Source organism: Ammospiza nelsoni, chromosome 5 (assembly GCF_027579445.1).
Source record: "Ammospiza nelsoni isolate bAmmNel1 chromosome 5, bAmmNel1.pri, whole genome shotgun sequence".
In the NCBI taxonomy this organism is placed as follows: Eukaryota; Metazoa; Chordata; class Aves; order Passeriformes; family Passerellidae; genus Ammospiza; species Ammospiza nelsoni.
In genome coordinates, this window is record NC_080637.1 from 44291238 (window position 1) to 44317250 (window position 26013).

Here is a 26013-nt window from a genome sequence, read left to right on the forward strand (position 1 = left end):
CACAATAATTGCTGCTGGGCGCTGTTGTGGAGAGAGAAACAAAATTTGTTAACATTGTTGCAATTCCTACTTGAAAATGTTGCGCTTGACTGATTCATACAGAGGTTACTTTTGTTCTAATTTTTACAGTCCCACTTTTTCCTGCTATCAAGCTATTTCCAGACAAAAGCAGTAAACTGGAGTAAATGGAGGGTCAGATGACATCTCAATTTTGACCATTACATCCTCTTCTCAGTAAGGCAATGGGCCCTACACCCATCATCACCCAGAGATTCCAAAAAGAGAACACTGAAATGCATCTTTGCTGCTTTAAATTTTTTATTTAAAATTCAGCAAAACGGTAATTTACCATAAACTCAGCATGTGACCTATACTTCACATTGTGTTGAACCTCAGCCAGCAGTGACAGAATGGGAGATCAAGTAAATTTGTTGCTCCATTCAACGTGGCCCATCCTGTGCCCCGTGCGCGTTGGATGGGCATCCATCTCTCAGCAGCACAGCTGGGAAGGGACAGGTTTTTTGTGTGCCTCGCAGGACCCGAGAGAATGCCTTTGTTCTACCTCAGGCAAGACCAAGATCTAAGCAGGGATCTCCGATCCCTCAGCCTTCCCGCTCAAGGTGCCATCGGCAGACCGGTGGACGGGGGTGCTGTTTAGCGGGGCGGTTCTGCGGCACATTTGGACGGGGACACGACGGCTTTCCAGGCTCGCAGCGGGCGCTGCCGGAGCCCAGCACGGTCTGACCCACGCCCACACCCGGCATCAGCCGGCGGACCGCGCCAGCGGCTGCCCCCGCTGAGCACCTTCAGCGCCGCCCGCGGGGGGCTTCAGCCGGGCCGGGAGCGAGGCCAAGGGAGCGCACGGGGGCCGCCCTGCCCCGGAGGGGTTCCCCTGCTCCGGTGTCCCGGAGGGTCCCCGCGCGGGTCCGGGTGCCGAGCGCCGCCGGGCGAGGCGGGTCTCGCTCCCCTCCGCGTCCCGCCACGCCGCAGCGAGCGGCCGCCCCCGGCAGCCCGGCGGCCGAGGTGGGCTCCCGCGGCGCCGCCGCCGCCCACCGTCCGCGGCGAGGCGGGCCGGCGGGGCCGGGAGGCGGAGGGGGAGCGGCGGCGCACGGCGGCTCGGTGGCTCGGCAGCCCTCCCGGAGGAGCCCGGCCCACCTCTCCCGTGCAGGCACCCCCTCCTCCCCGCCCCGCCAGAGGAACTCCCCGCCCGCGCAGCCCGCCGCGGCGCAGGCAGAAGCGGCGGCAGCGGCGGCGGCAGCGCCCGGCCCCTCGCGCACCATGGCGCAGCAGCGCCCGCCGCCCGCCGCCGCCTGAGGCGCCCCGCGGCGCGAGCCGAGCCCGCGCCCATGGCGGCGCCGCCGCCCGCCCTCAGCTGGGCGCTGCCCCTGCTGGCGGCGCTGGCGGGCGCCGCCGGACCCCAGAGCTTCGAGCTGCCGGGGGCCCCCATCGACAACATCGAGGTGAGCGGCGGCGCCGTGCTGGTGGCGGGCGGCAGCTGCCTCTACGAGCTGCGGCCCGAGCTGCGGCCCCGGCGCCGCGTGGTGCCGGCGGCGGGGCAGGGCTGCGGGGAGCCCCCCGGCATGCGCAGCAACCTGCTGCTGCACTACGAGGAGGCCGGCGGGGTGGGCGTCCTGCTGACCGGCTGGACCCAGGATGGCGGCGCCTGCCAGGTGTGGGAGCAGCCCTCGTACCGTCAGCGCTTGAACCAAAGCGAGGTGGTCAGCTGCCTGCCCGACGGCTCCACCGCCGGCGTCGTCTTCCAGCAGGCTGGCGCCTGGTACCTGGCCGTGGCGGCCACCTACTCAACCAGCGCGGACACGAACCACCTGCACTGCGAGCCCTCGAAGTCCGACAAGGAGACCGTCATCACGGTGCGCAGCATGGTCAACCTCAAGTCCACGGAGGAGCTGGGCATCATCAAGCGCAGGGAGGAACCTTTGCACTTTGTTGACGCGCTCCAGTGGGGGGATCACCTTTTCTTTCCCTACTACACGTTGAAGGCCAGGTTGGCCAATAACACGGAGCCACCCAGCATGGCTGTCCTGCGCCAGCTGGGCCCTTCAGATGCTGGCCTTACTTTGCAAGGGCACGTCTATTTGGACTGCGGGTGCAGGAGCCTCATTATTTCCTCCAGCCTTGTCCGCCAGGGTGAGCGGGGCTGGTGGGTGGGTGTGTTCCGCCACAGCCACAACGCCAAGGCGTGGAACAGCACTGCCGTCTGCATCTTTGGGATGGAGGAGATGAAGGAGCGAGCCTGTGCATCCCCACACTTCAATATGAACGGGAAAAGCTGTGTAAGTCTGGGCATCGTTTGCTAAGCTTTCACCCTGCGCGCCCTTGTTGACACTGTTATTGTTGTGGCTGGTGTCTCTGCATGACTCACGGGGGGTCCCCGACCTGGAGGCACATGAAGTTTGCAAGAAACTTCAGAGCCACACCAGGCTTTTGCACATCAGCCCTAGCTCTGTCAGCTCTAGTGATTCCTCCAGCTTGTTCTGTTTCTAAAATGCTGATCCTTTCCCAGACTTTGGTATACTTCCCATCTACCTGTTGGGAAAGACACATCTGATGGAGTACCTGAGGGCATCCTGGATCAGACCTGAGTCTGAGGCTTCTCCTTCAATGTGTCCTTTTCAGCCTAGGATTAGTCATATTTCATTTTATTTTCCATACAGCCTAGATAAAGCATCTCCTCTCTTATTCTGTGCATTCACATCTCATGTCATTGCAGCTACATCAGAAATAAAAAAAAAAGCCCATCAAATTGGGTCTGTGCACTGGGCTGTGTGCACTGTTATCCCTATCATTCCCTAGTTATCTGTGGCCGCTTGTTCAGTGGTAGGTATTTCCCAAGCCTCTCACGACTGGCCTTGCTTGGGAGGGCTCTCACAGCCACCTCCCCAAATCCTTGTGTGAAGCAGACAATAGGTGAAATCTCTTTGTTGTTGCAGTGGTTACATTTTCACAGACAGTGGTATCCCATGGAGTTCCCCACGTCACCTACTTCAGTAACACTCTCTTCAGCTCCTCCCTCTTTTTCGGGGAGAGCTGGGTGCATGGAGGGTGGGATAGGCAAGGCTACTGGTTTTGCTATGGCCTCAGGAGTAAAGAAATTACCTCAAAATTATATTATATTTGAAGGTAAAAATGTCATTCAGATGAAGGAGGTGCTTTTAAAAGGCCTGTCCATGCTTTTAAGTTAAGCTAGACTCAGAAGACTTTACAGAGCTGTGGCAAAGGATCACTGAAAAGTATCAAGGAGAACCATAGGGGTTCAAGCAAGGTATCATAAAGCAATCCCTAAGTCCTGTGCAGTTCCCACAGCTGCTAAGACCATCCGGGGTCTTAGCAGCTAAACTTCTGAATCCTTGATGTGTTATAATAAGAGTTTCTTCAAAATTCCTTGAAAGAAGTACAGTAGATTTACTGGCACTCCTTGGCTTTCCAAATCTAACTCATAGCAGAGTGCAGTGTTGAGATTTTTTCCAAACAGACTACCAGAGGGCATGTGTGATTCAGTCTGCTCATCTCCCTACCGAGCTGTGAGACTATTGCCAGTGTTAGAGGACGTGGTTGTGAATGAGAGCCCCGTATGTGGGTGAGACAACTGTGCTGAAGTAAATAGTGAAACTCACTACGGAGCCAGAGCCAATCCTTTGATTTCCAAGCTAGCTTACTGCTTACTGTGTGATTTCTGTGCTCCCACAAGGCAAACTTCCGCAATGAATTTGAAGTCTCATTCTGATCCCAGAATACCTATTTGCTTGTTGGAATTTTATTTTGCATTGTTGTTCCTAATTACTCGTGAAGTTTTTTTAGCAAAGTGCTTTCTGAGCCTGCTAAACAAAACAGAAAAGGAAAGCTCCCTGGGTAGTAGATCCTTTCTAAACATTTTAAAAACCTCATGCAAGAGATTTCAGAAGAGCCTCATGGATCTCGTAGAGTAACATAATGCAGGTAGGGTGAGACACGTATTTCTGTGGACAGGGCAATTCCCTGTCCCCATTGCTTCTCAGGGCCTGAATATGAAAAATCAGTGATCCACTTGTTTCAGTATTGGTCTGATTCAGACTCCTGTGACTCCAGAGTTACTTTCATGTCCCAAAAGTCTCATCCCTCCTGGAAACTGAGATTATATTTGGATACAATGTTGAAGAATCTCAACTGGAACAATCTTTAAAAGGGTTGCTTACTTAACCTTATGTCCCTACCTATTGATTGTAATATTTTGGCACAAGAAATGCAGTTTGCCACTGAGAGAAAAGTGGTATTTTAATATTTTGTGAGATAGCAGTGGGTTCTGTGAAATAATATGACCTATAACATTATATGGCTAATTAGCTATCTTTTTAAAAGCTAATTGCATGTGCTTATGGTGTATAAACATAGAAATAAATGCATGTAGTTCAGCTTTAATATTTTTTTATACTACAGAAGGTTAGGCTAGGCTACTGCAGAATAAGTTTGGAGATGACAGGCCCATATGCTGCTGCTTCTGGGTTGTTTTAGACCAGATCCTTCAGCTGTCTCTCACCAAAGTATGGGAGTCCCTGCAATCATGGAATATGATGTTCTTGTGATGCCTCGAGTTTTAGCTATTACATTTTTCAGATTCTGCTTTAGTGTGTACTTCTGAGCTTCATATTAGGGCACAGTAAGCTCTCTTCACAGAGTAGGTAGACAAAACAATTCTTTCTCTAGCTGAGGACCAAGGACAAATGATCCAAATTTCAGGCTGGAGTGAAGAGAGAAAACAAGAAGGATGGGAATTCATAAGCTAAAGCTATAATGGGACAATTAACTCCAATATGCTAATAGACCAGAACTTACAAAAGTGTGAGACTCCATGATAAGTCATCCATTTTTGTGATGACTTTGGGTTCATCTTGGGTGTAGCACTGGCTGGGCTCTTGTGCTGCCTAAGGTGTATCCATTGGGGCCTTCTAATGAATACCTACTTTATTCTTTAGCTCCATCTAGTCTCTGTTCTAGGTCAGCCTTCACAAGGCATCACTTGGACTTGGAGGCACGTGGGCTTCAGAGCTGACAGGAAGATGAGTGTAGGATGTCCATCCGTGTGCAGCTTGCAGCAGTGGCTCCGGCCAGAAGGGAGTGCCTCACAGTACAGGGCTGTCAGGAGTGCTGCAATGTGTGGGAATGGCAGCAAACAACAGTGCTTAACACTGCTTAAAAGTCCAGTCTTTTAAAGACAGTGTTGGTCTTGAGCAAAGGAATGTGTAGCAGCATTATGAGCACTGTAAGTGCAAGACCTCTCTGGTGCTTGTGGTGGGTGGACCCTGCTGAATGTCAGTCTGGCTTTTGCTTTGCAGTTACCATGTGTTGTAGGGTGCTGGGTCATCTCTGCTGGGTACACTTGAATGCAGGAGCTCAGGTGTGATGTGATGAGGTATGTGGATCCCAGACATGGACTGTCAGTTTATGTAGGAATTGAAAATACAGGGATTTTTTCACTGCAGGAATACAATTTATAGTAAGCATGTACATTAAGGAGTAGTGGCAGCAGTGTGTTTTCCTTCTGATCTTATAATCCTTCAGATTTCTGTTATTATTCTGATTACCTTTAGGCAAGACATCCTTTTGCCCCTCTCCACTCACATTGCATTTCTCAATAGGACACTGCAAGAGAGGTTTAGCCCAGGGTATTGAATTCCCTGTTATGCCATTGCTGCATGGTGTACTCTGAACTCATTCCTGTAAGGTGCTGAGCTTTCTGGGCCTAACCCACTAAAGCACTTAATGACATATTTAACATTAGGCATATATAAGTATTTCCATCATCTTCATGCCCATGCATTTAAAGTAGAGCATGTACTTGAGTACTTCACTGGATTGGAACCAAATTGCTCTGCATCCTCTTGGAACTCACTGTAGGTGTGTAATCTCTTTAGCTTCGCTTTGCCTCTTAGGCCAAAGTCCTCATTTGCATTAAGTTTTAATGCTGGATTAGTCTCTCATTGAAAACTAGTAATTTATAAGATCCTTGCTTAGCAACTTTATCAAAAAGTATGTGGCTGCTACAAATTCGGTGCAATTTCTCCATATGAGATGTAGGCAAGTCCGTTTTTGTTTTGTGCAGTAGTGTGCACAAAGTTTGTCCTACTTGGATGTGTGTATTCAGGACATTGGCACTACTTGATTCCCAGAGACAGGATTTCTATCTAGCAAAAGGCAAGTGGTGTTTTAGTTGAAACTACTCTGAAAACATTTTGCAGTTTTATATTCAGCTCTTTTTTCTTTGATCCACATGTCTCTTAGTTTTGAATATATCTACTTACATGTATTATCAGGGTGTATGTGTTACTGGACTCTTACCATATCCTACACATACATAAGTTCATCTTCTTCACAATTTCCTTAGTTAATAAATGTGAATTTGCCATATCTCATTCTCAATTTCTTTTCAGAAACCTGACTGAGTACTTACAAACACAGGAGGAATGATGGAATTTGTCACAAACTTGCTGTGGGAGTTAGTGAACTTTAAGAAAGGCTTTTCTTCTGTTGTTCTGTGACAGAACAGGACCTACAAGGATCTCAGGTCTCTCACAGACAAGCCAGCATGTTGTGAGTCACAGCCTAATAGATGAGTAGGAAAAGTGTTCCAATTGGAGAACATCAGCAGGAGAGAGATGTAGAGTGTTACCTAACCATGATAATGACAAATGCAGAAATTGGTTTTGCCATTAAAAACGTTGCCTGAGAAGGAAAGGACTCAGGAAGATTCAAGGATTCACAATTTTTCAGGTAGAAAATGCAAAAAAAAATAAATTGTTGGGCGTCTATCTGTGAGAAAGAGAATTGCTGTAGTTTATATTAAGGTGTTTATTATGTGAAAAAGCTAAGTAGTTGTGATAGTTACTAAAAATAAGCTATCTTGGTTGGATTTTCATCTATCATTTAATGCAAGTAAAGAGTTGTAGCAGTCTGTTCTTGGCCCTTTTTCATTTTTCAGTGGTTGATACATGAGGGTTGATACAATCCTAGCTTGTGTGAGCTCTACCAAAATGAGATTTTGAAGTCAACAGAGTCACATCAGTTTAATTACTGCTTTTAATTTGCAGGAACAACATTTGAATTTGTGTGGTAACTCATTCCAGAGCGATCCATGATCTTTTATTCAAGGAAAGAATTACAGACTTCTAAATATAATTTTGTAACAAAATTGATCTTGTAATTAATTTTGTAGTAGCGAAGTCAATCTCCTGAGTATTACAGACTGCTAGTGTTACATCTGATGTTTGATGGGTTTCCAGAGTTAGCCTTTCTGAAGTGAATGTTTCTGTCTCATTACAATGAGTTTTCAGTTCATCCCTGTTTAGTGTGGGAAGTAAAGCCACCGAAGACTTGTCAACTCTCACGCTCCAGGGATGGGGACTGCACAACCTCTCTGGACAACATGTTCTGCTTGACTGCCCTCATAGTGGTGCTTTGTCATCTCCTGCTCGCTAGAAACCTGCAGTGTTTCAGTTTGTGTCACTATCTCTTGTTACCTTACATGCACTTTGTTTAAGAGCCTGGCTTTGTTTCTTTGGTCCCTCTGAAATTGTCTCTTCTGTAAGCTGAACCTGCCCAGCTTTGAAAAAGGCCTGTAAGATCATCCACGACAAAAGCATGTCCCTGAGCACCACATCTACAAGTCTTATAAATACTTCAGATTTGTCAGGCATGATTTATTCTTGGTAAATTTATGCTGCCTTTTCTCAGTCTTTGTTCGTTTCTTGTGTCCGGAAATGGTTTCAAAGAGGATTTTCTTTGTAATTCTCCCAGGAAAAAAGTGAAACCTACTAATGTGTAGTTCCCTGAAAAAAATCTTGGGTTTTTTGAATATTGGTGCAGTATTTCTTTTTATTCAGTTGGAGACTTTACCTGATCTCCACACCTTTTGAAATAGGAGAAAATAACCTTTCAGCTTCATCAGACAGTCTCTCAGCATCTTCCTACAGATCCCATCTGTCTTCCCTAGAACTTGTAAAATCTGAGGTTTCTTAAGAGATCTCTGGCTTAATCCTCACAGTACTTGTAGTTTCTCTCCTCCTTGAATTCTGTATGTACAAAGGACCACAAGATGTTGCTGGTGAAGTCCAGAGCCATGGCTGCATCCACTGTCAGTAAATCTCCTGAGCTACTCAGCATCTGGTGTGCATTTTCATTGTTCTTTCTTTTATTGCTCATGGAAGAGCAGAAAAAGAAGAGGGGAAGCTCTTCTTGTTGTCCATACCATATCTTGCCAGTTCCAAAACCAGGTGAGCTGGGCTTTTCCTAATACCATTCCTGCATGTCCAGAGACTTCCTCCTTAGTCCTGCTTCCTCCTCCTTTACGCTGTTGTTCTGCAGTGTAGCTCAGTCACGACTTCCCTGTTTAGCTAGAGGCCATCTCGTGGTATGTCTGCTTGTTCTCCTGAGTTTTGTGCTTGACAGAGATTGTCCTGAAAGACCTGCTAGCTTACTTGAGCTCTATTTCCCTTCAAAGCTGACTCTCAGGGGATCCCACTGACCATTTCCCTGAACACACTGAAGCCTCTACTCAGATTATCACATCTTCATTCAGTTCTTCCTTGTTTTTGAGTAGCAGATCCAGAAGAGCATCTCTTTTGACTGACCCCACAGGTTAACATGGCCTGGAGTCCCATCTTACTCACTTTGCCCCCAGAGCTTTGCAGTCCTGATCTGCACTAGGCCATGACTTTGGTGTCCATGTGGATGTGCAACAATGGGTAGTGGTCCAAGGAATGGAAAATTACCATAGTCTTTCTGCAATGAGTAGGGTCCCCTAAAAAAAGCCCCAATGAATCCCCTAAAAAAAGCCCCAACCTCTTGTAACAGCATGACTATTTAGCAAGTGTGTGCCTTCATCCCTCACAGTCACCCACCACTTCCTTTTGCTCTCTGCTAACACACTGTTCAAGCTCAGTTGGTTTCAAAGCCTTCCTTAATGGAGCTTGTTCTCTCTCGCTGGTTAATAGGACACTTTACCACTTCTATGAACTTAGATCTGAGGGCAGAGAAGGACTGTTTTTGCTGATGCAAGAAGTCACTAGTTTCTAGCTTCCCCATCTCAGGAGTCTCCATCAGCATCTCACTCAACCATAGCCTCTGACTGTTCTTCCTGCCTTGCATCACGAGCCTCAGGATTTGCCTCGGCAAGGTCTCACTGAAGACTCTGATTTTCTGGTCATCCTTGATATTTGCAGGCTGCTCACCTGGACAGGCTTGTCCACTGAACACTGCTGGGCAATGCACAAATCAAAAAACTTCCTGGGAATAAAATTTTGGAACAGTTCATGTTCTCGTTCCTTAGCTCTAATAAAGCCTCGCTGCATGCCCCAGTATTTGTTACCCTCTGATATAGTAAAAATTGATGGAGGTGGTTAAAGGATGGTGAAGTTAAGAAAGAAAATAAAGTTCAAAAAGTTCTTTTTCCCCCTAGGAAAAACATCTATTGTTTCAGTGTTGACTATTGATATACACTACTTAAAAATCTTGTGTCCTTTTGTATGGCTGCATCTGTTCTTTCACTGGGATGCTCAAACCCTTTATTTTTACTTTTTGGACAGCTGCATATGATGAATGCTGTGTGAGCTAAAAATGCTGCCCTTTCCTCTGAGGCATGCAATGTAAAATAATCAGGAGGAAATCAAGACAGAAAGTAGAAGTGTGAATATGGTTGCTGCAGCTGGAGTCATATGGAGATACATCTGAAAATGAAGTGCCAAACAGAAAATTAGTATAAATACCTTCCATGCCAAAACCCAAACAACTATAGACTTAAAGGGACTACAGAATGGAGCAGAGGATGAAACTGAAGAATTTAAAAAAGGGAGTTCTTACACAGTGGTATTATTTTTTCTTTTCCTTTTCTTGTTTTTGTATGTGCCTGAAAATGTTTTAGGATAGACAAACAGATGACCATGGACATGAACGACTCTTCATGTCGTTTATGGAAAGTTTAGACTGTAAATGCATTTTTAAGAATGGATTTAGCTGTGAAAGAAGCAGCTTGGGAAGGCCCTACAGTGCTGTAACCCCATTAGTCACAGTGGAAGAGGTAAAAGGGCTTGTTAAAACAATAAATGGATGTGGAAAAGTGGTGACAGAAGGGTGAAAGCAGCTGCACCCTGGAGGAAATGGGCAAACTGAGGAATAGGTTTCAAAGGAGAGAAGGCAATTTTTATTGTGGCTGTCCCCCCGTTCTTGTCCGTATTAGTTCAATGTCGCCTTGACCCTCCCTCCAGCAAGCAGAGGGAGGGGAGGAGACTTCCACACTTGTCAGTATTGGTTCTTCAGTCAGATCAGGAGGATGCACTGATATGACACTGGTTATTTTGTTAGTATGTGGGTCAAAATAAAATCTGGCAGCAAAGCTTTTCAGAAACTGGGTGAGTACTCCACTTTTCTGTGATCTTGTACAGAGTCTGCCGGGAACCTAGGGTAGTTTATCTCTCTTACACTATTACATGGTGCACTGTAGAAAAGCTATTGCTAATTTTGGTGGAAATGAAAGTGTGGAAGCTCCATTTCCTCACTCCCTAACCTGAGTGAAGACTCATTGAGTGCACTAATCCTGGAGTTTTGTTATATTCTGATCTATTATAAAGTGAGTTAACTTCTTCTACCTTAAAATGCTTGCAATCACACCCTGCCCCACTTCCCTGTCTAGCACAGACGTCCAGGGTACTGGATTCTCATGGCCAAGTGAGTTTTACCAGAGTTCTGTGCCAGTGCATGACACTTCCCTGTGTCTTCTTCCTGCTGCATGAAAAAAGAAATAGTGACTTTAAATATGAAAGTTAATCAAGCCTTCTTTTATTCCGAGTGGCTCTTCTTTCAAGCTAATTAAAATAATTCAGATGAGTGAAGAACATTTTAATTGACTTAGGATTGCAGTTCAGAAAAATTAAAATATTTCTAGTGGAAATACTTTTGGGGATTAAGCCAGCATCATAGCATGCAGGAGAGTTGAATTCAGCTGTTACCATGCTACGGATTTGCTTCATAACTTTGAGAAATGCTTTCACCTTACTTCTAAATGCTAGTTTTGATGGTCCATTCCACACTTTGTTTTGTGCATTTAAGTGAAATGGGTTCTTGCACTCAGAGGTTTCCTGTAGGTTTAGGAAACTGTCCTGGAGGCCAAAATTCTGGATTTGTTCAGCTAGCCTACAGGGCTTGTTCCCAAGGAGCTGGTCTTACCTGAGCTCTTATCTTCTACCTCTCCATGCCTGCCACTCCTTTGTGCCAGCTCTGGTGTTTGTGCAGCCACATGTCCATGTGATGAGGAGCATGACTCAAATGAAGATGTAGGTAGGTAGATTTACAGAGCATTTCCTAGGCACATCATTGCCTTAACTAAGCTCACTGAAAAACATTATACAGGCAAAGTGAAGTAAAGCTTGGCTGGGGTTGGACCCACTTGGAGAGCAGGTGGGATCGCGCCTTTGGCAATGTCTGCCGCAGAGATTGACTTGGAGGACTTCAAAACCGAGTTAGCGCTTGCTAAGGGGACACAGGGGGAGTTCTAGGGACTCCCCCTATTCTCACACATGTAGATTTCCTTTCAACAGTTGATCATCTGCAATCAAAGTTTTTTGGTTTGGTTTTTCATTCCACAAGATACAGGGATTTCCTGCATTGTGTTTTTTTCATGAGCTGCTTGCATGCATTTGCCACTTAATTTCCTCCAGGTGGGATGGAGAATTGAGGGTAACGTTGATTTTAATGCTCATACAGCTACATTTATGTTCTCCATGACACAAACTTTATATTGCTTTATCTCATTTTCATGTTTATGTAATACACAAGTCTCTACTTCCTCTAGTGTCATGGAAGATGAAGGTTTGCATTTTTATACACACAGACACTGTTTGTTTGAAGTGTCTCCTTTCTCCAGAATATTTGCATGCCTTTGAAAGTGGTTGCTGAGTGTATCTAGCCTTCAGGTGATGGCAAAGCATGGCTTTATTGAGAAGAACTGGAAATTCAGAATAAACCCAGAACTTAATGTCCCAAAAAGGAGAAATCCTATTGCAAAGTAACTTACTGCTGCTACGCTGAGTCTGTATCCCACTGAAGTCAGTGGTTTAGCAGCAGCAGATATAATATTTGTTACAGATATGACCAGTCGTCACATATGAAAAACTAGTTTCATGTGTAATTTCCAATAGTGTGTTGCTCTGAAACTGTATCAGAATTGGAATGTTACTCAAAGTGATGTCTAAAGTTGGTTCTTTGAGAATCTTTCCAAGGATTCTTCTTTTCCTCAAAGTTTTGGAGTATAGGTGAAAGATTTTTTAATATGTTTTTCTTCTATCTGATTCTCAGGAGGCACAATCAATCAAGAAATTACCTACCTTGATTCACTCTGGACTGGTAGCTGTTTATGGCACAGTTGTTTTGAATCATATAGTTCTCTTTTTGGGAACAGATGATGGACAGTTACTGAAGGTAAGCTGGGTGTGGCAGTTCTTCCCTTCTCCACCAGCTGCTGTTGTGTTCAAGTGGGTAAATATTTCCTCATTAATTTAGTATATTATAAACAAATATGATCCCCTGAATCTCTGGTTTTGTTTGTGAAATTACTGCTGTATGGTCATTTGGAGAGCAAGATAACTTTCAAACGCAATTAGGTAGTGTTGCTGTGTAATAGCCTGTATCAGTATCCTGGTTCTTTCCCCAGGTGCCAATACCCTCTCCCTTCCCCTCCCTTGCCCCCTGCTTAGTGCTGTCTGTCTGTCTTGGCATTCCAGCAAGGCCGTCGTATGATTGGCAGAGTTCAGAAGATGCCTCTCAGCCCTGGGGACATTGGGCCATCCAGGTGCCATTTGTCTCCTCTCCCCCCTTACCTGGTCGGTGGGGTCCCTGCCCCTTCCCTCCCCTCTCCCCGGGGTTAAAGGACACGGCAACCACGCGGTTTGTGGTTCTGTGGGAGCTGTTTCTGCATTCAGAGGCCTGTGGGCCAGGAATAAAGCTCTGGATCGAAACCCTCCAGCAGAACCCGACTCCTTTCCTTCACCTCACCTTAAAGCTCCTCTGCCAGAGGTAAACCTGAGCTCCTGCATGCCTGGACTTGTCCCAAGTGCCAGCTGCAACATCCAGCCAGCCAAAGGTGTCTCTGAGGTGGAACCACCACAGCTGCTGCCTCTGGTCAAGCAGCAAGGCCAGACGAGCCCAGGCACGTTCCATCCGGCTGTATTGATATTTAATTCCAATAAGGTAGCCCACTAAAATTCAAGTAAACATTTCATTAAAACTCTGGTGCCCACAGTATTAATTTACAGACTGTGGAGTTCTCAGTTATTCTGCCTTGTTTTGATTTTTTTTAATCCTTGCTTTGACATTTCCAGTAGAAATATTGTTAGATTTTGGAAGGGTGTTTGTTTGTTTGTTTGCCTGTGTGATGTGAAAAGCTGTCCATTAGAGAGAAGAGTCAAGATTCATTTTGCCTTAGCTTCTGCATAGTTGACCAACACAAACTTAAATCCATTGCTTGAAAGTGGAAGTCGTCTTACCTCATTATCAAACATTTCAACCATCCAGTCAAATGTCTTTTGTGCTTTATTTTTTTCTGAGTTTTGTGAAAATGTGCATTTCCTGCCTACACTGCGAAGGATGACTCTCATTCTTTGCCTTTATTAAGCAGACATTTGGGGAGGAATATAGTAGAGATATTGAAAAGCTTTGTCCATTTGATTTCATTTTGCTTTTGATAATGAAAGATGAAATTGAAGTCTTCCACGTCTCCTTAACACAGTGGAGACAGTGAACACATTTCCCTTTTTTAGTCATGGAAAACCAAAGTTGGTGTGCTTATTGACTTACAAAATAAAGTTTCTGGAGTCTCTGGTTCCCTTGAATTCTGTGCAAAGGGTGGTAGAAAATAGTAAAGTTGGGGAAGGTAAGATAAAGAAATATCATCACAGGTGTATACTTAGAGAAGCCACACAGAAATTTGTGTAAATTCCTTTGTACTTTATGGGTGTCTGAATGTTAGTTTGTTTTCTGAACGCTAATACTTTCTTCTCCATTGATAGGAGTAAAGGGTTGTTATTTTGGGATGTAGGCATTTCTTCCACATTCAGTTTCCAAATCAGTCAGTAACAGGTTTGGTGGAAGGCATGTTTCATATGCTAAATCAGTGCCAAATTCAGTGCTAAATGTGTCTGGCATGGATTTTGTTGAAATTCTGTTCTTGTGGTCTTTTCCTTCATCCTTCTCCAGTGTGAGAACCAGTGCAGTAAGTGAATTGAATCATGACAATAATTCATCTCAGAAGCTTTGATGTAACTGAAATTAGGCTTTTGTTTAAGATATTGACTGATCAATAAAAGAACATGGGAATAATTCAATTACACATGTTTTAGGCTATTCTTAATGAGGAGATGAAATCTAATTGCCCAGAGGTTTTATATGAAATTGAGGAAGAAACTTCCATTTTCCCCAAACTACGACTTGATCCAGTGAATAATAACTACATCTATCTGTCCTCTGCCAATAAGGTAAGTACAGCATTTAATAAAATAATAAATGCATATAATCTACTGCTTTAAGGATTTCTACCGCTTTAGAAGTGAAACATCAGTTTGTGTCAGAGTTAGACTTTTCATATGCAAACTGCAGTTACCAACTTTCCATCTAATATCTGCTTATGTTGCCTATGTTTGGACTGCACTCCTGCAGAGCTTGGAAGAGCTTCTGCTGTCATGGTGCTGCCCAGTGTTGCTATGATGCAGCAATACCCTTAATTCCATGGTTATTTTATGCCATTCTGCCAAGAGAGTGTTTGTTTCTGTTTTTCCTGGAGGCAGGAAAATGCAGATCATGCAGAGCCAAGCTTAGAGATAGCAAAAAACTTGTACACTCTTTGGAGACAAAACAATCCCTATGTTGGTAGGTCAGGGTTTGCCAGTCAATTAAGGATTTTCTAAAGTGAAGAAATCTCTTCATTTGAGAGATGGCTTTGAAGCCTTAGTTCTGATGAAATCAGTGATAATGCTGTAATCAGTGATAAAATTCCCATTGTCTTCAGTTAGGCATAGACTTCAGAAGAAGAAAACAAAAGGGCAAAGAGAAGTGAGCAATGTGTGCATAGTGAGGCCAGGGAGCTCAGCAGAGGCTGAGAGCTGCTGCACGTGAGCAAACGTGGTGCAGCTGCACGTGGAGCAGTGAGCATCTCCCAGGAGCCAGTACAGTTGTTGCAGCACATCTTGCAGCAGGGCTACTAGTAGAGCAGCAATCAGAAAATCCCTTTGTCTGGCCAGCAGTGGGAAAGATGGCATTGGAAGCTTAAGGGCTCGCTGTCCATCTTAGCTGAACAGGATTTCACCCAGCACTTAATTACCATCACTTGAAATAAGATCACTTTTCTGGCAGTGAGCATAGTGTTTAGCCTGCTGTTATAGAGCAGGGGTAAGGAGAACCCCTGACTGATATAAAACATCTATCACAAATATAGAAAGAATCAAAGTCTCAGTCAAAAGGATACATAGATATTCAAAGTAAGACTTGAATTTTCCTTAGCTTTGATAGAAGACCAAGTTGTTATAGAGAAACAACAGCTTTTAGGAATAAAAACGTCTCTGATTTTTTTTCTCTGATTATTTTCTCTTGGAGTGAAGTAAGGCTTCTACATTGCCTTCTTTAACTTGGTAGTAATCTAAGATTATGACTGGATTCTGAATTGATTGTCTCACACACTTTTCAAGATAAATTGAATTTTATAATATGTGGATGGAAAAAACAGTAAATATAATTTTGCAGGAAACAGTGTATCCTTGTTTCTGTTGACAAAATACAGGAATTTCTCATTCTTGCAAATTTGTAAAATATTGTTTGAATTAGTTTTTCTTACTAAGATCATTAATTCACATTGTTATTAATCACTTTATTTGTATCTGTATTCAGTATTTGTAATCAGCTTTCTCTTTTTCTTTTTCCTTTCCTTTTCTGAAAATGGCTGGCTAGGATATTGAAGCTGAATGTACAAGTATAGATACATACAATATAGCCACAATTATCTACATTTACTTACTGAAATGGCATTTTCATGCATGCTAAGCAGTTGCATGCGTTTGTTCTAGTGTGCACATGCAGTAACCTGACATGGTGATGCAAACACAGATGCATTTTGTTATGCGCATGCATTTTTGGATGCACCGTCATCAATCATTTAAATATCTCCATTCGGAGGAGAGGAGAATGGTGTTCTGCTAAGCAGAGCATTATTTGTAAAATATACCTCCTTTCTCTTATGATCTATACTTCACTATGCTGATCAGTCTTTCTTGCATTAATCTGCCCATGCTGGCCTTTGAGTAGTAGAACCAAATTGTTATTGTCAGAGGTGTTTCATTATCTGATGGCAAAATACAGTGTGTGCAAAATAGGCTGCATATTTCTATCCAAAGGTCTTCTGGCAGAGGGGAATCCATAAGGAGACTTCCCCAGAGGGATTGTGCTTGGTTGCTGTCAGATTTTTAATGGTAACCTTCAAGCTTCCTGTTTATGGAGGCTGTATTAATTCAATGTGTTATTGCATTCTTTGGTTTCAGGTGAGAAGAATACCAGTTGCAAATTGCGGTAGATTTGCTTCTGAGCAAGAATGCTTATCTGCAAAGGACCCCTACTGTGGGTGGTGTTCTTTCAATCAAAGGTATCTTTTAGTATTTTAGACTGTCATATAAAAGCAGAGCATTACTAGTCAGTGTACATTTTGACTGACTCGGGGCTATTCAACATCAAAATTGTATCTACTGATTTTTTGTGGAATCAGTCATAGCCATAAATGTGAGACACTTTCTTGTCATGTGAAAGGGAACTTGTGAAAGGCTGTGTAACGCTCAGATTTTTGAGATCTATCCATAAAATATATGTTGGGCTAAGAATAATAATAGGAGATATTTTGATATATTTGTAATAATAAGAAGATATATGTCTGCTTTTAGAAGAGATATTTTTGTTTTTCAGATTGAGAGAGAAAATTGTATACTTGTGCTTGAAACGTCTTAATAGTTGGGAGCATTTTGTATGTGAGAAAAAGAAGAGTGCTTAGTTGTCTTCCATATTAGTAGTTCATTTTTTTGGAACCATTGATTTTGGTTTAGGCCAAAGGAGAATTTCTTTCTAAGTACTTTGTTCCCACATTTGAATCATTAATTTTGACACTAACTTTGAAGCAAATTTGAAATCTATTTTACATCTGGGGCCTGGACTGGAGAAATTCCTGGGTTGTCAGGCCTAGTCTTAGCAATTGCAAGCAACTACATCATGTAAAACTAAAAACTTGCAAAGGACCATCCTAAATTTAAATTGGCTTTTTGTCCTTCCTGCCCTGGTTGTGCAGCTTCCTGGCAGTCTCATTTTTTGCTGACAAAAATATGTCTGCTCATTTTCGTCATGTGTATGTTTATGGACAGGTTATAGTTATTTGTTCTGGTGTTCACATCACCTTTGCCTAAATAAGTTCCTCCCCCACTCCCTCACACTCACCTCTTCAATGTTTTTGTGCAAGCAGTCTCTCTCTGCCTCTCTCTTTTCATTTTGATGTGCTGAAGCATTGAACTTCATTAAGCTCCTCTCACTTGAGACACTCCTTTCTTACCTCCACTCCAGTAATCCTTCCAAGAAATTCATGCATCCTTTTAAGATAAGGATGGCCAGGACTCTCAAAGTGTTCCAGAAGAGATTTCAGCTGTGCCTTGCTTAATGTTGTTTAATCAGTTGTCCAGGATGCACCTTAGTGTGTTCTGGGATCACAAACGTCTTTTTCATGACAGCATCACATTGATGGGCCACAATCATCCATGATCAAATAATGCCCCCAGGTCCTTCTCTTTCCTTGTTGTCTTTCCAACTGATGAGTTTCCAGTCTATAACACATATGGGTTGTGAGATTTTTATTGCTGTAGGTACATGTTCTTGTACTTTATGCTTTGAAATGTCATTCCATTTCAAGGTTATCCAAGTTTTCCTGTGTGATATTCTTACCTTCCTTTGCATGTTAATGTTCCCAACTCTGTATCATCAGCAGATGTCAACAGTGTAAACCTTCTTCTATGCCAATTTGCCAGTGATTAAAATCTTAAATTAAAGTGCCTATAAAGATGAATTTTTGAGAATTCCACTAGTAGCCTCTTCTAGAAGGTTAATACTGCTCATTTTGGTTTGTTACACAATTGGTGTTAGCATGATTTTGCTGAAGATCTGCTACTTTGTGTTTGCAAAGGTAGTTATTGGAAGAGAGTAGGTATTTGTTCTGTAATGCGTTTTCTTCAAACTCTCTTTTGCTCCCTTGATAGAGGCTGTGTATGTTACAGTGCTAAGCTTTTCACGCTTTTAATTGCCTTATAAAGAGGTTGTGAATAACTCTTATTACTCAGTAAATCCCCTGCTTATGTGGGGAATCACGAAAAGTTTCCGTTTGATTGAAACAGAAATAATTTACTCTTTTGGAGAAAAAATTAATTACTATCATACGAGTCTTGTTCAACACCCACATAATTTTTTACTGTTAAGTACTTAATGTCATTAAATATTTGGCTTTGTGAAGAGACACCTCTGGGTGAAATTTTAGGTAAAGAGGAAGAAATTTTTAGCCAATATTTTAGTCCAGATCCATATGTGTCCACTAAAGCAATGTAGTCCTTAATAATTTTGAGGTCAATGATGTTTTCTACTTTTACAGGGAAATAAGTTTTCTGTAAAATAAAATACACACTCCAATTTTATGTAAAATTTACTAGCAATGCTCTTTTTTCATTTTAAGGACAGTGTGAATTAAAATCCAGTCCTTTAGTGAAAAAATGTGTGCATCTCATTGCAGGTGAAAACAAAATGAAACAAAATGTTTCCACTGTTCCTATTTTTACTCTTTCTTCCATAGGGACATATATGAATTCTCCTTTTCACTTGCAATCACTCAAACCAGTTAGTCACAGTATTGTGTGATTTCTCCTAATGTCTCTAGAGTTTTTGTAGATTAATCAGATGGGCCTGAATTATGCTGAAATACAATTCAAATACAAGATATTGATGTTTTACATGCATTTTCCACATGGAAACAACACAATGTATTATCTACCATGACCAGAGTTACTTTTGCATGTAGTCAATGTGTGGGACATCAGTAGACTTCATTCAGGGTTTGGTACATTCAAGAAAGAAGGAAGCCTCAACTTTCTCTGAAAGAATGTTGTCATTCCATGAGGAAGTCAGTATGCTTTGGCAGGACAGAGAAGGCATGTTAGGATCTGTAGTTAACAAAGATTAGTGAAGCAGAGACTTAAGTAAGTACAAATTAACCAGTATGCATACATATTGTGTTATCACAGTGGAATAAGAGGAACTCAGTTCCAATTGTGTAGAGAAATCTTTAGTATTATAAAGGACTAGTTTGCTGTGGAATATTAAAAAAAAAAATTGACTCTGCTTTTCTCTGTACACATATCTAGGCACGTCTGAAATCTGATCCAAAGGTTTCATACCTTATACCTTCATACTTGTATAAGGTGCAGTTCACCTTTCCAAGAAAGCCAGACTTAGTTGCCTGAGTCTGTATGTTAATTATCAGACTCCTGTGGTTCACAACTAATATTTATCTGCTATATTCATTCACTTGCAAGTAATATAATTTTTTTAAAAATAGGGGTACTACAGAATAATTTCATCTTTAGGTGAGTGTAATTATTTTGCTCTTAGCCTTTGCAGGGCAATTTTGAGAATTTATGCTGAGGGGCATCAGATGTGACTGATTCCTATGAAAATTACTGTTCTGCACAGCACACTGTTAGAGTGTTAAAGGTCAGCTCTTAAAGCAACAAAAGACAAGCATGACCCTGGGTCCTGGGAGGCATTACTGGTTTTGCTATTAAACTCTCAGATTCTTCATTGCCAGTGAGGGAAACAGCTTCACTGCTTGTGTTCCTCAGGCAGTCTTAAGAAAGCAAGTAGCTTCTTCCTGGGACAGTTGCAAATATTCAGTTTGATAAACAGTTTTTAAATATTTCAATATTAGCATCACTGAAATGCATACACTTATTTAGCGCCAAATACTAGGAGTGTGTTGCCTTGAATCTTTACCATTATAATCCTCACCCTGTCAGAAACTGTAGAATATCTTTCTTTTGTCTTTCCTTGTTGCCAGTGTGAATTACCTGCCTGTATGTTTCTGAGAATGTGGTTTATGCACATCTGTTGATGACAGATTCTGTCTTCTGTGGCTCTAAAACTGTAGTGCTAATGAGCCTTTGTGATCTCAGTAGGGTGAAGAGAGATATAAATGAGACTGAAATTCACCCTAGCTCAGACAGTTTGAAATACGTCAGGCATATATAGTCCCAATTTATTACAATATCATTATGATCTGAATGTATTTAGATGCAAAACCTCACCAGGTTCTTGTCCAGCAGGAACTCAGTTTCCTGAGTTAGACCACAAAGGAAGTGACCTTGTGCTTTACTGCATTCCAATTGCCAACATCTTGATCTGCAGAGAAGATGACTTTATGGTTCCTAAGATTTGTGAGGCTATTTTGGTCATTTCGGAATGTGGTGGATATTTTTGTTGAATATGTTGTTCATTTTGAAGGGAAAACACATTGTTTGTGAAATATGTTTTTACAGTGAGCTCCTAATGAAAAAGGCCCATACTTTGCAAGTCTGAACTCATTTCCAGTTTGTAGCCAAGGAATGTTTCATGCCAGGCAGATATCACTGTTCATAGGATTGAAGCTATATATATATGCTTCTACATTTGGTAGAGAAATAGAACTAAAACTATTAAATGTTACATTTATTTATAAATATTCAATCTTAGTATTAAAATCTTAAGATATATTCAGTTAGCACTTACTTGTCTTTAATTGCTAACTGTATGAAATTACTTGGAGTTAATCTATGAATTGTTCATTAGCTGTTGACAGTAGACAGCATTTTAAGGATTCACCTTTCAAACTTGATTGTCCATCTAATTTGTATGCCTATGTTGTCTTTTTCTTATAACATGTTTTTAATATATGTAGTCTTTGCAGTACTTATGTATCCCAGTGTTTCCTCATTCTTTCTTCATTTTTTGTTGCACAGCGTATTTTCTATGATTTGGCATCTCTAACAATTGTATTTACTTTGGGCTATCCTAATTCTGAAATGTATTTTGTACTTGAAGACAGAGAAATCTATTTTGAACCTTTTCAAATCTGGTGTTTTTATCCCAGTGCACTGACAAAAAAGGGAAGGATTACCATTCAAATCAGTGGGTGACAAAGGAGATTAGGGAAGAGGATGCATCTCATCAACTATGCATGTCATAGTCGAGCTTTACATTTGAGCTTCGCTCCCATTCCTTCTTATACCCTCTGGAGACAGCAAGCAGCTTCTATAGTGTGGTTCATTTCATTTTGGTATGAATGTCTAGCAGGGTATGTGAATTGTACCCTAAAGAACGTATTTCTCCCCACAGAGTGTGGAGGGGGCTGGGGGGCAGCGAGGGGAGCAGATCTAGAGCTGTACAATGGAACAGTCAAGTTGGCAACAATGAATTCCATCCCGGGCTACCAGTTCCACTGTTACTGGCCAAGCATCTCATGTTTGCTTGAGTCCCATTGACTTAATGAAAACCTTCGAGCATATATCAATGCAGCGTAATTAACTTTGATAAGCAGAAGATTTTACTGATTGTTTTCCTGAAGCTTTTTGCAGTTATAGCCATATTTCTGTAAAAAATCAATAGTGTTCCTGTAAAAAATCAATAACTTTAAATAAGTTGAAGTACAGTGTCTGAAGTCAAAGGCACAATAAGGAGGCTAGTATAATTTTATGTATACTTTTAGGTGCACATTAAAAGAAAATTGTACACATTCAAACAGCATAAATGGTTGGTATAACATTTCACATGCACCTGATAAAGATCTGAAAATCCTGCTAAGTTTCCCTGCCAAATATCAGGTATGTACACCCAGTTTTATGTGTGTTTGTTTATTGTGACTTAAAATATATGATTTTGTTGCTTATTGCAGCTTGTCTTCTTTTGTCACCATGTTCCATACATTAGTTCCTCTTACCCCAACAATTGGCAAATATCTTGGAAATCTCAGTAAGCTCAATGGTTCTCCTCCTCTCCTATGAAACATATCTTTAAGCTACACTTCATGATGCTGAGTCAAAATTTCAAATATTTACTATGCTAACATTGTTGGAAATGTTTCCAATTGTATCACTGTATCAACTATTTTAATATTTCCAGTAACTGTATATCAAGTGCAGTATGGAAGTTCTGAGCTTTGTAACAAGTTAGAAAACATTCACTGGGACACATATGCTAACAGAAATTCTTAAGTGCTCAATATTAGTCTTTACTCTGTATCTGTTCTCAGCACATGCAGCCTTGAATATTTGATTATCAACTATTGTGACTGGCCACCTAATCTGCACGCTATTGTTTCTGATTTCCTGATTGAATACACTAATGTAATCATATTTGTAAAGCACTCGCAGCCAGAAACAAAGGATAACTCATTACAATATAAGTTCTGTTTCATAATTAAGTGCTCTTTGGTTATGGATACAAACGATCTCTCTCTGTGAAGATTCTTAAATATTTTTTAAAGGAATATAACAGCATATAACACAGCAATATTCTAGTTTTAAACTCCAAAATTATTTAAAATTGCTTGCTAACATACCATACAGATCCATTTTATTTCTGAAAGTAAGCAGTGCTGTTACTTTCAGAACTCTTTCTGTATTGCTTCTTCAGTTGGAAGAGTCACTCTCCTTTGAGACCTTACCTAGTGAATTGTTTGCTTTCACCACAAAAATTTTCGTTTTGTGCATTTCATAGTTCATCTTTCTCTGTAGAGACAAGGTGATGACTTAGCAAATATAACAAAAAGCCCATTGTGTTTTTATTGTTTTATAGGTTGTTGTGACTGCAAATGTAAGCAAAATCCTTACTTTCTGTATGATAAAAATTGTAACAAGCGTTGAAATATTTTATGAAAACGTAGTGCTGAAAAATTCATCCTGTTTCTGCAATCTAACCACTCCAATGATAACTGACAACGGTATGTTTTACTATTAAATGTATTTAATGCTTATTCACTGTCCTTTAATACTGGGGACTACTGTATAAATACAGGCCTAATGAGTGTGAAAGTATGTAATGCTTTTTATTAAATGTCACTGAAGCAAAATAATTCATATTTTGTTGAGTGATGTGAGTATAATCACAGTGTTCTTGGTGATTAAAGTTTTGTTAATATAGAGTCCTCTGTGGAAGTAATAGCAGACATTGCCCTGTGTCTGGAAGCAGCTTCTTCAGTTGACCCTGCGGCAGTGCAGTGCCTTAGCATTAGAATATTTATTTACATGGTGCCATTAATAACTGTCTAAGGAAACTTAAGATAACTGCAATGACAGTCAAGCTGGCTGGAGCAATGGAAGCAGTGTTGGTCTAGTGCTTTGCCTTGACAAATTAACCCATCTTAACTCTTCTCTAATCTGCAAACTGAATTTGTTTTTGCAAGAAACTGTACTGGCATAAATAAGAGGAGAATCTAATTATGAATATCTGTACAATAAATAATCTTAACACTTAATTAACTGTTTCAACCTACCTTAGACACTGTGAGAAAGTGATTGTGCAATGTGGAAGATTAGCAGAAAAATAGATGGTTCAGGGGCAATTTGGTGGGTACATCCTTTTGACTTGATTTCGTTCATTCTTCTGAATTATTGGCTGAATCACATTGCAGTAATTCTGACACTGCTTTGTTCACCAGTGGTTCTCAGAGTTAGATACCTGAGCAATTTGTATTGGATGTGTGATGCTTGTGATCTGGTTTGTGTATCTAATGGGCAGCTACAAGTTTTAGAATGAGGTGGTGAATTACCGAATGTCTAGACCTTTGAGCTGTTCTTTAGGCTTTGATCTCAAGGATCAGATAAAAATCCTTCACAGTGGAGTCTTATTTGACTAATGGTAGGGCAACATCCTCCTTGCATTTCTTCAAGAGTCTGTATAGAAGCACAAAGCTTTTTTAACAGAGATTGGCCTTATAACTTCTTAAAGCTGCTTATGTTAGAATGCAAGAGTTTTAATATAAACTAAGGAACACATAGCAAACACAAGGATTCCCACATGTTTTTAAGTGACTTGAAGAAGAAACAGAAAAGAGACACATTCCTTGCCTTTATCTCTCCCTCAATAATATAGCCCAAAGGACATGGAATACTGTGCATGAATCTGATTCTCTTATAAAAACCTTGGTGCAGGAAGAGGAATGAAATTTACCAGATACTTTCAAGGACCTGTTGTTTTGAAGAGCTCAGTGCTACAAAGAGCTCTCTCTCTCAGGGACCCTTGCCCCTGAAGAAGGTTCTTTGGAATATCTGGATCCGAGTAGGCTGCATGGGAAAAACTCCTCCAGCGTCACAGAAGTGTTGTGTTAAGTTCCTGTCCAGCGTTGGGAATTGAGAAGAAAAGACTGTCACTAGAAAGTGCCAGCTGGAGTGATATCCATGAGTATTTTAATCCATTAAGCCTTCTTTAGTAAATACTATTAGTGGATTTTTAAGAGGGAAATGTCCTTTATTAGCCCAGTCCCAAAAGCCATGTTATCTTGTAATTTTGGAGTATATAGCTTCACAGACTAAAGCTTTCTCTTAATTCCATTAGCAGGTTTTCAGAGAACAGTTGTTATGGAAGCCAGCTCACCTTGCCTGTGCTTTGTGCCAAAAATGAGCCCTTTGGCAGTGTTAACCAGAAGGCTGTGAGGTTAGCTTGTGCCTGCCAGTATTTACTGCTACTCACGTGCTCCTGTGAGCTGAGATCTCTTAGTGGATAATTCAAGTGTGAAGTAACATTGTTTATTTGTGGTATCTCCTGTAAAATGACCTCAGTTTCACAAGAGGATGCACTTGCAAAACACCTTTAGGTATCATTTCCTGGAAAAAACATTTTGAAAATGCCTGCTACTCAGTGCAGTCTGATGTATTTTATAAGGTCAGTGCAGACCATACAGAAAATAATAGGTTCCATTAATTTCAACACAGACAGAATCAGAAAGCATATTTGACAGTGTTGTTTTTAAAGTATTTATACAAGTTTAAAAGTAAAAAGCTCTGCCAGTAGGAGATAAATTCCTTACTTTTACTTACTACTTCTAGTGAAATACTAGGAGTATTTTACTCTTTCTGTAGCTCATGGCCTGAGACCTTTCTCATATATTGATTTAGGCAAGTGATTTAGGCAATTGTGTATCAGCACGTCAGATTTTTGCTGATAACTAGATTTCTGGAGATGCAAACAGGTGCTTGATGAAGGATTTCAAAATGTCTGTCTGTACTCATCCACATCTTTAAGCATAAAAATGCTGTTAAAGTCAGAGTCTGCTATCCATTTAGGAAGGAGTTTGAACATATGAGTGGTCCCAAGGGCTGTTTCTAACAAGCAGTTCAGATGAGTTTGCAGTGAGCACCCAAGTGCCATGCTGCCATGTGGAGGGAGGAGACACCTACATGAGCAACACAGATGTAGCCAAAGCTGGCTTTCATCTGAACAAGACAGCCTGTCATAAAGGTTAGGTTTTCTCTGTCTTTGCAGGATAGATATACTTAAAATCTGTGTAACTTTTCTGGATTAAAAAGCTAGCTACTTTCTAGCATAGAGAAGTCAGAAAAGTCTGCAAACATGGGTTTCATTTGATCCCAGGCAGCCATTCATTTCACAGACTACACATCTGCAGGCACACAGATGAAAGAGACCATGGCTTAAGTGGTATATATCCAGTTCTACTGTTGGATGTGGTATTCTGCTCATAAGGGAAGATACTCTTTCATACCACAGCTGCCAGTGAATTGTTGGTATAGTAATTGCTAGCTGAAATAATGGCAAATTGACTCATGCAATCATAAAAGATTTAAATAGGATGAAAATTGCTACTGCATAGATTACAAAAGGAGACTCTGAAACCAAGTCTGTGAGACAGAAAGAGAGAGAAGTATG

At 41.5% G+C, this 26013-nt stretch overlaps 1 protein-coding gene across 1 annotated transcript in view; it reads left to right on the plus strand.

Moving 5' to 3' along the window:
* The first annotated feature begins 1346 nt into the window (after nucleotides 1–1346).
* PLXNC1 (plexin C1) overlaps nucleotides 1347–26013 on the plus strand; it is a 69324-nt gene continuing 44657 nt past the window's right edge. The window contains exons 1-6 of the mRNA XM_059473128.1: nucleotides 1347–2294; nucleotides 12340–12462; nucleotides 14379–14513; nucleotides 16566–16666; nucleotides 21839–21953; nucleotides 22927–23071. Of these exons, the coding sequence (XP_059329111.1) occupies nucleotides 1347–2294; nucleotides 12340–12462; nucleotides 14379–14513; nucleotides 16566–16666; nucleotides 21839–21953; nucleotides 22927–23071 (1567 nt within the window). The remainder of the gene's footprint in view (nucleotides 2295–12339; nucleotides 12463–14378; nucleotides 14514–16565; nucleotides 16667–21838; nucleotides 21954–22926; nucleotides 23072–26013) is intronic.